The 16,386-nt window shown below is 38.6% G+C and overlaps 1 protein-coding gene across 1 annotated transcript in view; it reads left to right on the plus strand.

The window, feature by feature from the left end:
- The window catches only part of REL (REL proto-oncogene, NF-kB subunit), a 46,903-nt gene that overhangs the window by 15,156 nt on the left and 15,361 nt on the right, over positions 1-16,386 (plus strand). The window contains exons 3-4 of the mRNA XM_081940349.1: positions 404-552; positions 8,626-8,717. Coding sequence (XP_081796475.1) covers positions 404-552; positions 8,626-8,717 — 241 coding nt within the window. The remainder of the gene's footprint in view (positions 1-403; positions 553-8,625; positions 8,718-16,386) is intronic.

Below are 16,386 nucleotides of genomic sequence, written 5' to 3' on the forward strand. Positions count from 1 at the left end.
GTAAATATGAATTGTTACATTATTTATTTTCATTTTAAGCTAGATTTTCTTTCTCTCTTGTGAGATTGAATGATTTATCTCCCCATAAAGAATGGGACAGTTATTTCAGAATCCATATCATTCAAAGTTACAAAGTTAGGACTTGACACTCTAGAATTTATTTCATTTTTTAAATCTTTTATACCTGTTAGCAGCACATATAAACTGTGGAAGTTTTGTGCTATTTTTGCGCCATCATTAGCAAGAAGGTTATCAAAATAAGTGGTGGCAACAAGAATTAACTAAGCAAAGCTAGGGTGTAAAGACCCAGAAGGGTTCTGAGAAAGTTTGCGATTTATAACCTTTCATTCTAGGAGCTTAATTCTATTGTTATACTTATGCTTTGTGTTTCATTTCTTTTTAGATCTTGAACTACTTTGGGAAAGTAAAAATCAGAATAACATTGGTAACTAAGAATGAACCCTATAGGCCGCATCCTCATCAGTTGGTTGGAAAGGATTGTGAAAATGGTTACTATGAAGCTGAATTTGGACCTGAGCGTAGAGTTTTGAGGTAAGTAAGTGGGTGTTGTTATATGTGATATGAAACAGAATGAATATTTTTTTCAGTTTATTGTTGCAGATTCTTACATGTTATGTTGAGTGGTCCCATTACAATAGGCAAGACCAATACCCGTTTGGAAAGTGAGATACAAGGTTCCACTTTCTTCAAGGCATAGGGGATGCCCATATTATTTTCGAACTCACTCCAAAAACTCAGAGAATGTTTTAAAACATGCAAAAAAATTATTCCACTGTTCTGAGGATTGCAGAAAGGATGCTGGTGGAACTCACTTTTTATAGCCCTGTTTTAAATAAGGCTATCCATGGGGACCTGGATACTAGTTGAAGTATTGCAGCCCTTTTCTTTCTTTGACTTCTTAATAGATGTTTATTTAATTACCAGTATTTTCTACTTCTCCAGATGGGGAAAATTAACAAACATCCCAGAGTATGGCAGACTTAAAGTAGGCCTCCATCTTGGGTACCTGAGTTACAAAGTTCTTTATTATACTATCCTCAGCTGAAAAAGTAGCAGCTGAGTGAGCAGTGAACAGATAGCAAATGCTGAGGCCAATTTGTACATTTCTGTTGTACTTATATGCAAAGTCTGAGATATCCTGCCTGAAAGATCTGTTTTTTTTCTTTTCTGTTCATTTTCTTACGATATTTATATATGATATAGTATTTTCGTATGAAATTTAAATATGTTTGATTTCACGTAAGAGAAAGAGTACAGACATTGGAACCACAGAATTGGTGTTGTTTGAAAACTGGTATACTAAAGTAGACATTGGGATCCCCAATTGCAATCAGCTTTTTAAAAAATTAAATTTATTCCAGAGAAAAACCCTTTCCAATATTTTTGCCCAGCGTAAGAAGCTTCCAGCCTTGAGATCACCCAGGCTGATATACATCCCCACATGATTGGTGGCCTTCCTTCCTTGTGTTGCTCCTTCTCCATCTTCTTTGTATTCTTGTGCTTAATGAGAAGGACACCTCTAGTCTCAACATACTTAGAAGAGTACTCCTACTGCCAGAGCAGGAAAAAAGCAATATATTTGAAGATTGCTGTAAGAATAGGCTTCTATTTCGCTCCCTCCTGCCCCTCCCCAGTAGAGAAATGTAGAAAGGAAGGTATACTCTAAACCAGGGGTTTAGCAACTTTGGAAACTTTAAGCCTGGCTGAGTTCAACTCCCAGAATTCCCCAGCCAGCAAAGTTTAAAGTTGCCATGGTTGGAGACCTCGGCTCTCAACATCAACCCAGGTTGCCAAGTGCATCTGAAACAGCAACATTTGATGTTCTTCCTCATAATAGGAAAAGAGAACAGCGAAGAAAGCTTATTCCTCAAAAGCTGAAGGACTAATAATAGATTGGAAGGATTAGAAGAGACCTTGGAGATAAGTACTAGCCAGGCGACTAACCCCTGGCCAGTCCTGTAATCCACTGCTGCATTGTTTCTACTTCATGGCTATCCATGCTTAAATACTTACAGAAGAGGCAATTCTTCTACTATCTTCTGAGGCAACATGTTCCAGTGCTGAACAGTTTCTCATTAGAAAATTATTTCTAAAGCCCAAATGAAATCTGCTTCCTTCTCATTTAAACTCACTTTTTCTTGTCTTCTGTTTGGCAGCCCTTCGAATACTTGAAAGCAGCTGTCATATCTCCCCATGATCTTCTCTTCTTCAGGATAAATATTCAATGCCTCCAACTATTCCTCATCATGGTTTTGTTTTGTTTTTTAACTCTAGGCCTGTTATTATCTTAGTTGCTATCCTTTGGACATGCTCCAGTTTGCCAGTGCCCTTCATAAAGGTGCCAAGCTGGATACTGGATAAAATATTGTAGGTTGGCCTGACCAATGCCAACTTATCCAAATGAAGGACTTTATATTTCTCCCTGTTGAAGCTTGTTGGCTTCCCCTCAGTTTTTCAGCTCATCATGATCTTCTTGAATACTAATACTTTTTCTAAGGTGTTAACTTTTCCTCCTGCTTTTGTACTGTCTGCAAACTTCATAATTGTGTTTTTAAACCCCTCATCCAAGGGACTGATAAATATGAACAATGCAGGACCTTCTGTGCAGAATGCAGCCCAGTGGTATGGCATTGTTCCTGCCTTCAATCTTGATGCAGAATCATTGACATACAGTACATTTATTAGATATCATTGGTCAACCAGTCAAACAATGGATTCTTTTCTACATGTTCACAAACTGACTGTTTAATGATCATTTCCAGAGTTTTGTCAAGCATGAGCCATGGTGGTACAGTTGTTAGAATGCAGCACTGCAGGCTACTTCTGCTGACTGCCGGCTGCCAGCAGTTCGGAAATTCATTTCTCACCAGGTTCAAGGTTGACTCAGCCTTTCATCCTTCCGAGGTCGGTAAAATGAGGACCCAAATTGTTGGGGGCAATATGCTGACTCTGTAAACTGCTATGAAGCACTGTGAAGTGGAATATAAGTCTAAGTGCCATTGCTAGTGCTATTAATATGAAAATAATCTGTCTCTAGTTTCTTGGCTCTTCTTTTTTTTAAATCTTTTTTTCTTTCTCTAGTCTTCTGGCACTATGTATCTCGCCCATGTCTTTTCAAAGACCACATAAAGGCCCCCAAAGGACATCCTTAGACTCCTGTGTGGTTTTCAGATGTAATTGAACTGCATTTGAAGACTTAACTGCATTTGTGCTGGCCCAGTGCTCCCTACCTTTCTCTGGTTCACCAAGTCCCTCCTTGCCGAAGGAGATTATAGATTTATTACTTCCATGGTTTTTGTGGAATACCCTTCTTCCTAATTCAGCTGCTTTCTGAAAGTCAACATTATTCAACACAAAGTAGTACAGAGAGAAATTATATTGTGAAATTGCTGTCATTTAAAAGAAAAAAAAACTGGCTGAACTGAAAGGTTTAACTGAGATTGGGAATTTTTCACTTGCAAGCAGATGACTTCATTGCCAATGACTGCTGTTCTAAATGTTTACTCAAATGTGTCATTCATAAAAAGTTTTGTTCAGAGACATCACAAATATCATGAGTGGTTTTTACTTTCTTTTTTTTCTTTGTGTACACATTTACATGGGATGAAATGGTTTCTACAGCGTGGAAACTTGTGGCACACTAAAGCACAATTGAAATCACACTTCTAGAATTGTACAGCCTGGGATTTGTTTCTGAGTTTATAAATGTAGATTTGGAGTATGGGAAAGGTTGCATATTTGTCTATTGTAGGACTGTCTCTTCTGATAGATTAATCATTCAGAGATTCCTAAATCATTTGCTCTAAGAGGCTTCTTTTGCTGTATCTCCAGGTAATATGGCAATTACCGATCCTCAGGAATATCAACACTTGGATAGGTGGCGAGCAAGATTTTGACTCTTCTTTAATCTGTTCTGATTTCTCATATAGCAATTATCTGGTATTAATTCCTATTTGCATCTTCCCTGGGCTGGAGTGATGTCATGGGTTTTCCATGTGGGAAAGAATCAGGTTGCTGAAGTAGGTGGGGAGAGTCCCTCCAAGCTGCCTTGTGATCTGATACCATTACATGCAAATTAGGAAGCTGATGCTATTGTTGCTAGTTTTCAGAATCTCACCAGACAAGTAACCTGGCCATAGTAATTTTTTCTCATAATTACATGATTCAGAATCACTCCTCCCCCTCTGTCAGAAAAAAAACACAAATTTGAACTAATTGTCTGTGGGGTTTTTTTCTTTAACCTGGTGATAAATGAACAGCTACACCCTTCGTTAGAAACTTAGAGAAGAAAAATACTTCTCTCTCTGGGAATATATACAATATCATACCTCTTTCAACCTACTATGATAATGTTCCTGTTTCCCCTGAAAGTGAGGGGAGGTGTCTAAAATCCAGAACTGCAATCCTATGCCTATTTATTTTAGAACAAAATGTTTCACCAAACTCTGGGGGAACTTCCTCCTAAGCAAATATGCACGCAATACAGATCTTAGGGATTGAAGATATTTTGTGATGTAATTCACTACATATCTATTAAGAAGCCATTTTGTTCACTGCAGTTTCAGACAATGGAATATTAGATTCGGTCTCAATCAGCCAAATCGCTGGCTTTTGGTAAATTTTATCAAACTTTACTTCTACCTGTGTGCACTCAGTAATGTTCCTGGAATTTACTCCCAGGCAAATATGTATAATAGTGTATCCTTTTTCTCTTTAATCAGAAGATGAATCATCTAACTGAAGAACAATTTAAATATTTAAGTGTGTAATTGAAGGGTGGTTTTTTTTAAGAGACTGTTCTGCAATCTTACTAAAATAGAAAAAGGAAATGTGAAAGATAGTATTGCTTCTGAATAAGCCACCGTAATTCTTGTTTAGTAAGGTTTTGATTGATTACTGTATCTCCCATAAAGTCAGTATCGAATTTTAGTGACCACATAGATTTTCTCCAGAAGGATCTGATCCCAGTCTGTGCCTTAAAGTCTTCCACTGTTAGGGCTAAAATTGAGGCTATCCATATTACAGTTGCTTGTCTTTTTCCTGTTTCCTTTCCAACTTTATAGATATATTCAGAGAGCTATATCTTTGCATTATGTACCTCAAATAGGCTTATTTGAGTCTGGATATTGCATCTCAAGTGAGAAATCTAGGTTAATTCATTTGATTATCCATTTAGAATAGAATAATAGAGTTGGAAGGGACTTTGGAGGTCTTCTAGTCCAACCCCTTGCCTAGGCAGGAAACCCTATACCATTTCAGACAAATGTTTATCCAACATCTTCTTAAAAGATGGAGCATTCACAACTTCTGGAGGCAAGTTTTTCCACAGATTAATTATTCTGTCAGGAAATTTCTCCTAACTTGTTTGTTTTTTTATATTGGTAAAATATGTAGTTTGTGATGCTTGAAAATATTTGCAGATGATGACAATATGTTAGTATTTAATATTTAATTGGTCAATTAATTGAATCAAGTACACATGCTAATTAAATATAGCTGTCTTTAAACACCTGGCATCTCTATTTTCAAACCAGTATTCAGTTCTATTTAAATTACATATTAATCTTCCTCAAGGATCCCAAGAAAAAAAATTTTTCCAGTATGAAATCTATATACTATTAAAACTCTCATTGTATTTATCAGTTTGCATTTTCAGGTTAGGCCAAATGCTGCATTATACCACAACCTAAAATCTGCTAATAAAATCTGCTAATTTAAATAATGCATAAAAAATCTGGGACCCAGTACTCCTGTTGAATTAAAATTTCCATGATGTTCAGACCAGTGTTACAGGCAGTTCTCAACCTACGACAACCAGGAACAGAATTTTAGTTGCTAAGCAGTGGAGTTGCTAAACATGACTGGACCAATTTTACAACTATTTTTATTATGATCGTTAAGCAAATCCTATGATCATTAAGTAAATTATGTGGTTATTAAGCAAATCTGGCTTCCTAGATTAACAGAATAACCGAAAAACAGACTTGAAAAGGATCTTGGAGATCTTCTAGTCCAGGGAGCCGATCACATCACATGACGTATCGGAATTGTTTTTGCCCTGGTGGGGCGGGGGTGGGCATGGCCTGCACAGGCCATATCTGGCCAGCAAGCTGTGTGTTGAAACACCCCTATTCTAATCCAACCTCCTGCTCAACAGGAAACCATATACTCTTTCAGACAAATGGTTGTCCAATTTCTTCTTTAAAACCTCCAGTGTTGAGTATCCACAACTTCTTTCCACTGATTAATTGTTCTAACTGTCAGGAAATTTCTTCTTAGTTCTAGGTTGCTTCTCTCCTTCATTAGTTTCCACCCATTGCTTCTTGTCCAGCTCTCAGGAGAATAGTTTGACTCCCTCTTCTTTGTGGCAGCCCCTGAGATATTGAAATACTGCTATCATGTCTCTCCTAGTCATTTTCATTAAACTGGACATGCAACCATTCTTCATATATTTTAGCCTCCAATCTCCTAAGCATTTTTGTAATTCATCTCTGCACTCTTTCTACAGTCTCAATATCTTCTTTGTATTGTGGTGACCAAAAATGGATGAAATATTCCAAGTGTGGTCCTACCAGGGCATTATAAAATGGTACTAATATTTCATATGATCTTGATTAATGATTAATTAATCAAGTTAATGGTTGGTTAATGGTTGGTTAATGCAGCCTAGGGCTGTGTTGACTTTTTTGACAGCTGCAACACACTGCTGGCTAATATTTAACTGATTGTCCTTTTAAATTACTACTATTGAGCCAGATACCACCTATTCTATACCTGTGCATTTGTTTTTTCTTGCCTAAATGTAGACCCTTAATTTTCTCACCTTTGAAATTCATTTCATTAGATAGGGCCCAGTGTCAAGATCTGTCAAGATCCTTCTGTATCTTGAGCCTGTCTTCTAGAGTGTTGACTATTCCTGCCAGCTTGGTGTCATCTGCAAATTTGATAAATTCCCATTCTGTCCCCTTGTCAAAATCATTGATGAAGATATTGAAGAGTATTAGTCCTAAGACAGAGCTTTATGGTACCCCAGTGCATACTTCCCTCCATGTAGATGCAGTTTCATTAAGAACTACACATTTAGTGCAGTTGGTCAGCCAATTACAAATCCACCTGCTGGTGACACTGTCTAACCCACATTTTTCTACCTTATCAAATATAGATTGTCAAATTGTCAATCCTAATTGTAATCATTAAACAAGAACTACCTATAATATCTACAAGTCATTATTTGGGTTTTGAACAAAACCCAGTGGAAAGGAAGAGAAGCAAAGCATGTCTTTTCATTAAGCAGATGATATGCTGCCAAATGCCAATTTCATCTTATTCCTCAAGTCTTTCTTTCTAAAGAACTGTAACGGCCTGATGGGGATTAGAATCCAATGTTCACATAAGGAAACATGGGTGTTTGATTTTATGAGCTTGTTCCTCTTAGCAGCCCATCTGATGCTTCCAGAGAATCAGGCTAATTTGTGGTTGCTGAGTTTGATTTTTAAAGCCCTTCATGGCTTGCGGCTGGGCTATATCTGAGGGACCACCTCTTTCTGATTAATATGTCTGTCCCATCAGATCCAAGGCATGCTTTGGGTCCCATATGTTAAGGAAGCTCAAGAAGCTCAAGGAGGTATCTGCCGAATGGAACATTCTCCCCATTTCAATCCCCCTCTCCCTGGAAGTCAGCTCCTTCCCTCCTTATATTCCAGAGGTTCCTCAAGATATGGGGGTTTCAGAGGACTGGTGAGATTTTGAGGTAGCTCCCTTGGTGATTGGATTGAATTGCATGTGCATGTATTTAATACGACTATGTTTGACATGTTTATTATGTTATACCTTAATTACAGACTGTCCAGAATCACTTCTTGTGTCATGGGTAGCTATATAAATAAATAGAGTGAGATATTCTAATCTCAAATGCTTTTTGAGGGCTTTTGTTCATTTTTATCACAAACAGATTGTTACTTTTCTATCCCTAACTAGATGGACATTTGATATAATTTAGTATGACTCTTGTTATGGCCACTTCTGTTCTTGTTCTTTGTCACTTATTTTAAAAAGAAAAATTATGTGTCTCTTTTGGTGTGGCATTTAAATGTTTGAAAGTGGGTAATAATCAGGGGTGGGCTGCTGGGGGTTCGCATGGATTCAGGAGAACCTCTAGATAAGATTCTGTGCAGTTCAGAGAACTCCCAAATCCCACTACTGGCTGACCCCGCCCACCCCTCCCCTCCCAGGAGTCCCACATGGCCCGTTTTGGATGCAGGTAAGTGCAGGCCCTCCAGAGCTTGAGGACGGCAAAAACACACACACCCCTCTGTGGTGCAGAAGGCCAACTAGGCCATGGCCACCATGGCCATGTCCACCCAGCAACGGGACAGAGAACCCCTTGCTAAAAATTTTGAAGCCTACTTCTGGTAATAACAGGCAAATTACTATGATGGCATCTATTTTAGTCTTACTTAGATCTCATCAAATCTTCTTAATGTAAAGTATTTGTCAGAATTAAAATCCCATGATTCATTTTGCTACCAATATGATAGAGTTCCTATAGTTGTATCATTGTTATATTTATTTGAAGTATCTAACTCTCGAACGTATTTCCTATAGTTTTCAGAACCTGGGCATTCAGTGTGTGAAAAAGAGAGAACTCAAGGAATCCATCATTTCACGAATTGCTAAGAAGATCAATCCATTCAATGGTAAGTAACCACTGATTATTAATTCCATTAATGACTGTTGAGACTCCCTAATCATTTGCTTTTCAAACATTTTTGAAATATTGATCCCCTTAATGTATATCAAACCATATTAAAACACCAAAATGGAGCAGTTACCTGGAATGGATGTACATGTGAATCCACATCACTGACTGTCACAGCTTGTTACTGGAGACTTTCCTTTAGCAATTGTGTTAGTTTTTGTCTTTATGAATTCTAAATTCATCCAAAGAGTAGTGTGGGAATAAAAGAAGACACATCTGAACTGTGAGGAGACCAGATGCAAAGCAATTTTACCCAGTAAAGTATTTAAGTCTACCCATAAAAATGTACACTATAATTAAAGTCAGAATGAATTACACTATTGGCCACATGTAACTCAACTAATGAACCAAGGGGGATAGATTTTATTTTTACCTAATGCTATACTAATAAGTGTTTGTGAACCATGCAACTCACCATCTGAAAATATAAATCTTTACAGCAAGTCAGTTCTCTAAGAATCTAGTAATATGTAGGTAGTTCTCTCTTAGCATCTCTTTGTTCAGTGTTTAAAGTTACAATAGTGCTGAAAAAAATGGACTTGTGACCAATCCTTGAACTTACAACCATTGTAGCACCATTGTGGTCATATAATAAAAATTCAACTCGCTGTGCATTTACAACTGCCAACCCTGCACACCCCTCCTCCCCTGACATGACCTTCATTGTCCCCGCCTGCCTTCCCTCTGCTAAGCTTACCATCCTGGCTACATGTGGGGAGATGCCATGGCTTTGGGGCTTCTTGCTGCATTGCAGCTCTGGGGCTTTTTCACCCTTATGTGCTTTCCTCACCTGACAGTAGCCAGACCCACCATGCCTCAACAGCCACTTGTAGACCTCACACACACTCCCCCAGCCCTGCTGCACTCAGCCTGTACCTCACAACCACTCACACCCATCCTACATTTCCCCCCAGTCCCACTGCACTCAGCCCATGCCTTGCCAGTCAGCCACCCCCACTGTGCTGGTGTCATGCCTCACTGCCCACCACAGATTTTTGTGCACCTTACTCCGGCCCCTCTGTGCTCACGGAGTGCCTTGCCACCCACCTGTGCACCCTGAACAGCAAAACCAAGGACGAAAAGAGAAATGCATGTGTGTGGGCCAAGGAATATGGTTTAAAGGTCAAAGTTTAATACTGTACTTTAATATCTGATTGGTTTTTCTATCTTCATTTAACCATATCAGAAAGCCATTGAATAACTTCAATTCAAGTTCATATGAAAATGATACCTCTCACACACTGCAATCCTCCCACAGTTCAGTTGTTCCACTGAAACTGATACGTCATGGGGAAGCTGTGGTCATGAGAAAGAAACGCACACTTTGATGGGCTTAAGGATTGTTTCATATCATTGGCAAAGGGATGTAGCATTTGAGGCTAAGAGATAATACAGCAGTACTACTATTAAAACCACATTTTTTCTAAAGCCAGGTTGCATTTAAACTCAGTATGATTTGTGGGCACAAATTGGGTGCCATCTGTTTCTGGCTAAGCAGCAAATAAAATTATCTTGAGATGCAAGCACAGACTAGCTCACCCTATCCCTATTGTGATCTTGGCCTAGAGCTGAATGATTTCATCTGGTACTGTTCATAGTTTTATGATACTTTTCTTAGCTTATATATTTTATCAGATCTTTTATTTCTGGAAACTAGAAAAACTGATTCTTTAAACAAAGCCTACAGAGAATGACAAACCAATTGAAAAGCTGTATAACATCTCTCTATAAGCACATAAGAATTAAATTTAATAGATCAGCTCAGAATATCAGAATATTGAGCAGTTATGGTTAGTAAGGATGAATGCATCCATCTGGGATTTCAATCAATAAGAATTATAGAATTGGATTAGATTAGGTAAGGCTTCAAGAATTCTACATAATCTTTTTCTTCAAGGAGTGCCATACACATTTTTAAAATGAATATGTTTCCTCTTATAGACCCTGCACTAGTAAAACCTAAAACTAGCCAGTACATCTTTAATCTTGATTCCATACAGTATCAAAGAAAGAACATTACAAAGAAATTTGACTGGTTAGATTTTAGTTGTATTTATATTCATTACTGGGCAACAAAATGAAAAGGAGCAATACTTAAAAGCGTAATAAGATAAATGAGTAGAATTCTGAACAAAGAAGCATATCAGAAATAGCACAATCTTAAAGAATTAAGAAAACTATTAAGAAAAAATAGGCAAAACATTTAGTTGAAAAGTTGAAAAAATAATGCAAAGCACCTAGATTTGGAGAAATATCCTGTCCTAAACTAATATCAAAAAGAGAACAAAAAATAGCAAACTGAGTCCTCAATCCAAATAATAATTTTCAAGGCAAAAAAAGTATTGCCAAATAGGAGAAAGAAGATAAGTCTACTTCTTATGTCATTTTTCTAACCAGGCAATCTGTTAGTACAAATGATAGAGGCTCTATCAAGTTAAACCTCTCTAACTATAACTCTAAATCAGTGGTGAGATTCAAATTTTTTTACTACTGGTTCTGTGGGTGTGGCTTTGTGGGAGTGGTGTGGCTTTGTCCGCGTAGCAGGGGAAGGTTACTGCAAAATCTCCATTCCCTCCCCACCCCACTAACCTGCTTTCCAGCTCCGTTCTTCTGTTCAGGGCAACAAAAGATGATCAGCTGGGGGGCAGCGGGGGCGGGGCAGCCTATTTGCCGGCTTTCCAAACAATTCAAGATTTCTTCTACCACTTCTCCAGAACATGTCAGAACTGGCTGAATACCGCCTCTGCTCTAAATGACTAAATTTTAGTCATTTTTCCACATTTTATTGTTGAGCAACTTTAAGAAGGCAGGTAATCCAGAGCAAAACCTGTACCAGACCCACTCTTATTTCATGTATTCAAACCAGAGATGGGTTGATGGCGGTTCAGCCCGGTTTGACCAAACCAATAATGGAATTCAGGCCTGGGTCGCAGAACCGGCAGTGACCCAGGCCTGCCACACACCCAAACCGGTTCCCTCACTGCCGCTTGGCCACCATTTTGGATTTTAGTGACCGTGCACGCGCATTTCACTGTAAATTGTTCTGTGCATGCGCGGAAACAATTTACATTGAGCAACGCTCGCGCAGCACACGTCTAGCATGCGGGTTGCAAACTGTCAGTAACGCCAGCAGAAACCCACCCCTTGATTCAAACCATTGCAAGAAAAACCAAGTAAATAAGAAAAAAAGCCATAGAAAGGAAATGATTGTCCCCAACCAAAAGTGCCCAGAATTACAAAGCCATATAGGACAGGAAGAAAGAGAGACAAGAAAAATACACTAAAATAATTCAAGTCACACTCCAGGATATTAGCAGCCCCTGGAAAACAGGCAGCAGATACCATATCAGAGACATTCTCAGAATTCTGTGCTAGACATGCAGCATTTTTCTAGATTTATCTTTGGGAGCATGTGGAAAAGTGAATTAATGCTTTTAGAGTTTTGGTGAGAGAATCTTTTCCTCATTTTGAGTTGTTATTATTGTTTGTGGATGCTGAGAGATCATGGCTAAGTTGGCATCTGCAGGACTTCAGTGCTAGTTAGGCAGGTTTAAATATCTGCCATGGTTATGACCGTTTGTTTTATTATGGCTTTTGCCATTGACTTGACCTTTGTAGTTTGCAACATGATTTCTAATCTATATTTGTTTTGTAAATAAATGCAAAGATAGCAGGACAGCAAAGAGATAGGAGTCTGTATCCAAATGAGGAGGACTTTGCGTATAGGTAACTGTTTATTTGTGAGTCACAGCGTGGTGTGTAAGTAGATGAAGAAATGTGATTGGTGTATTGAGTGGCAATTGAGTGGGTGATATAGAAAATGTTTAATGGGTAGATAGAGGCTCATATTTCTGACCATGTGTGAACACATAGAGCGAATTGAAAGTAGGTGGTGTTTCCTCACTGTGGTCATTGAGCTAAGAAAAGTAGGATCATGAGATACACCACTTAGTCACTTTTCAAGTCTGACATTATCACAAAGACCATGAACTTTCTTATTTTTATTACAATTTAAGCCTTTTAATTTTTTTTATATTTTAGTCAAAAGGTCTCATTCAGAATCTCTAATATTTTAGAAGTGGTTTTACAACTTAAAATATTATGTATGCAGTTGAACTAACCTGCACAGAGAAGGTTGCTATTTTTGCACTGTTTGCCTCTTCCCAAAGTTGGCTTTAAATCAGCTTTCAGGCTGACTGGGAATCCTCCAGACAACACCTGGAAGGTTTTTTGCCTGGGAAAGACTGTGTTAGTGTGTGGTGAGTTCAGTTCCATGTCAGGCATGAATCCCAAGGGGAGAGGTCACTATTGGGGGGGGGGGGGGGCTTGACAACTTCACAATTAGCATTGTGCCTCCTTTGTCAGTTATCTCCTGTATGCTCTGCTGTGCTGCTAAGTTGTCTTTTCTAACTGCTAGTAGCAAGGCAAATCTTCTTAATTCAGAAATAGCAGTTAAACTCTGACGAATTTGCCGTAAGTATAGAATTTTACATATTTTTAACACAGAATATTCTAAACTCTAAGAAGTTACTTAGAGGTAATCATGGCAGTGACGTGCAGTCAGGTGAGGCAAGTGAGACACAGCCTCACCTCTCATCATCAAAAGAAAAAAAATGTAAAAAGAAAAAATAAATTTACCGTTCAACTAGTCAGGCGAGAGCTTGCGGTGAGGCTGCAGCGAGCTCAGCCTCTCAGGCAAGAGCTGAGGTGAGGCTGAGCTAGCTGCTGCCCACCGTGGATGACTCTGCTTAACTGTTTAAAAAAGCCTCTAAAAAAGCGCCCTCTACTATGAGACAGGAGAACTGCGTGCCTCACCTAGCCTGACTTTTTAGGCTTTTGAGCCTCTGCTTAACTCTGCTCGTGCTGAGCAATCATAAAACGCCTAAAAAGTCAGATTAGGTGAGGCACGCAGTTCTCCTGCCTCATAGTAGAGGGCGCTTTTTAGAGGCTTTTTTTAAACAGTTAAGCAGAGTCATCTGGTGAGGCAGCAGCAAGGTCAGTCTCTCAGGCTGGTACCGTATTCTTTTGCTGCCCTTTACACACAGCCTTGAGTATCTCAGGCTCCCTACCTTTCATTCATCCATCTGCTCCAACAGCTGATTAGTTGGGTCTACCCTTGCCAGTCTTCTGGTAGGGCTTCAGTCACATGGTAGGAAGCAGAAAGCAAAGGAAAAAGCCGCCTTTAAAACACAGAGAAAGGAGAAAGAGAGATTCTTCCCAGGTCTGTTTGGATCCGTGTGTGTGTGTTGGATGCCTTAATCTGGATTTGTGCCCCCCTAAAAGTGCTGCCTCCCATCAAGTGCCTCTATGTGCTCCCAGCTTTTTAAAATTCACCTCTCTTCTTTGTAATGGGTAGTAGTTGTCCTTTTTAGGGATTGCCGTGATGCAGTTGGTTTGGGGGATGGGTGGAACTTAACTCCTTTATAAAAGTTTGTTTTCTCCCCAAAAGTGGTTGGGGTGTTGAAAAAGAGAGGGAATATATATATTTGCAAGATCCAAATAATAATATGGAACATTTGATGAAGAAATTAAATGAGTTTTGTCTTGTTGTAAAAAAAAAATGAAGTTGTCTACATCAGTGTACCTTTGCATGTAACCTATTTTGATTGTTCTACAAGGAAAAACTGATTAAGAAAAATGAAGGAAGCTTGTCTTGCCAATAAGCTTCATTTTGAAGTTCAAATAGCTGGTACTCCTGACATTTCTGTTGTGGAACTAGTGTACCTACCTGGAAAGTAAGAATCATTGATTATAAAGAGCAACAGAAGTCTTGCATCTCTGCAAAGGATGACAGCAATGTATCTTCTGGACCATTATGAGTCCAGAACGCTATATTTCTCAGTGGAGTTAATTGCTGTGTAACTGTAGCAATTTTTGCTTCAGTGGCCTTTCTTTCAAAAGAGGAAGTCGGGAGAAATAGCTAGTTCCGCTTGCCGTGACGCTGTAGTTTCAGCATCATACACAGCATCACACCAATTATAATAGGCAGCAGCTGTCACTGCAATTAACACTGGTTACTAATTCATCGGAGGATTTATTGCAGAAAGAGCATTCTCCTTTACAACCCTCACCCTTTGCAATGGATGCAACTGTTCACGATTTTAGTTGGTAGTTGATAGATTTTATTGTAAACTATGTCAAAGCTTCCGTTGCAATAAAAACAGTGTAGAAATTATTTTAGTAAATAATTCCTTTAATTATTACCTTTAAAATATTAAATTAGGTCTCTTTAATTTTGAACCATGACAACCAGGAAGCACAAGTATGATAATGGGTGTCGTAAATGGTCTGGCACAGGAAAGTGAACACATGGAGGGCTCCTTAATATTCTTTGTTTTGCTTTGCAGAACAAAAGCAGCACACAGAACAGATTGTGGAAAAGAATTTAAGTTCCATCCCTGCACACTCACACAATTTGCAATTAAGACTTTTTTAAATTAAGCCAGTTTGATGTATTGGTTAAGGTACTGCCCTTGAAACAAGGAGACCATGAGTTCTAGCCCTACCTTAGACATGAAAACTGGTTGGGTGGCTTTGAGCCAGTCACTCTCTCAGTCCAACCCACCTACCTGGTGGGAAAAATAGGAGGCAGAAGTATTAGGTACTGTATGATCATTGTTTTGAGTTGAAATAAATAAAAGATAAAATAGTAATGTTATTGTAGGGTTTATATGCTCCAAGGAGGATGAGATCTATGCCAGAGGTTCAACCATAGTGGATAGGTTTCACCAGAGGAGTCAGATGAAGAGTGATTCTCCCATAACAATATAGTGAGATATAATTTACAAAAGCTTACACTGGATTGGTGGTCACCTGGGCCAACAAGGACCTGCTAGATGTTAGATCTCCCAGACATCTTCTGGGCTTGGGCTACAGGACTCAGAACTTTTAACTGAGCAATCAGGGCCACCAGCTGGAGGACTACTAGAAGAAAAAGTGTTAATTGGTTGCAAATAGTTTTCATGAAACTGAGCCAAAGTGACCATTTGGTGGCAATAGATTATTAACTATTTACTAGCTTTTGGCAGCATAGCAGAATTTGTGGCTCTGGGGACTATAAGAAAACAGGGACTAAAACTACATGCAACCGGAGGCCATAGACTACTCATCCCCATTGCATATTATCCAATCTTGTTTTTTTCCAATTGGAGCATTTGTAACATGATGATCATTTTTTTCTGGTCTAGCCCTAACAGCATTGGTTAATCCATAACTCAATTCCCATGAGTGCTAGGCAAAAATTACATACATACAGAGCAAATGAATATTTGGAAGGATTTCTCTGTTGTTACTGTTCATAGCAAAAGTAGCATTGATTACATTTTTATATTGCTAAATCATTCAGTCTTCTGGTAGATTGCAAAACAGAAGATACAATACCGTGCCCAAGGGAAAAAAACAATCAAACATCCACACTAAGGAAAAATAAACAGATAACTAATAATCTGAATAACGTTAAGCAGGGAAAAACTCTATAAAGTAAAAAACAATAATAACCCTAACAGTATGGATGCAAATTGATACCCTCAAAAGTCCTCCAGAAATGGTCAACCTTCACTAGCTTCTAAAAGACCATCATCAAGCTACTAGTGTGGCTTCCTGACACA

This window comes from Natrix helvetica (assembly GCF_964273705.1).
Source record: "Natrix helvetica genome assembly, chromosome: 2".
In the NCBI taxonomy this organism is placed as follows: domain Eukaryota; kingdom Metazoa; phylum Chordata; class Lepidosauria; order Squamata; family Natricidae; genus Natrix; species Natrix helvetica.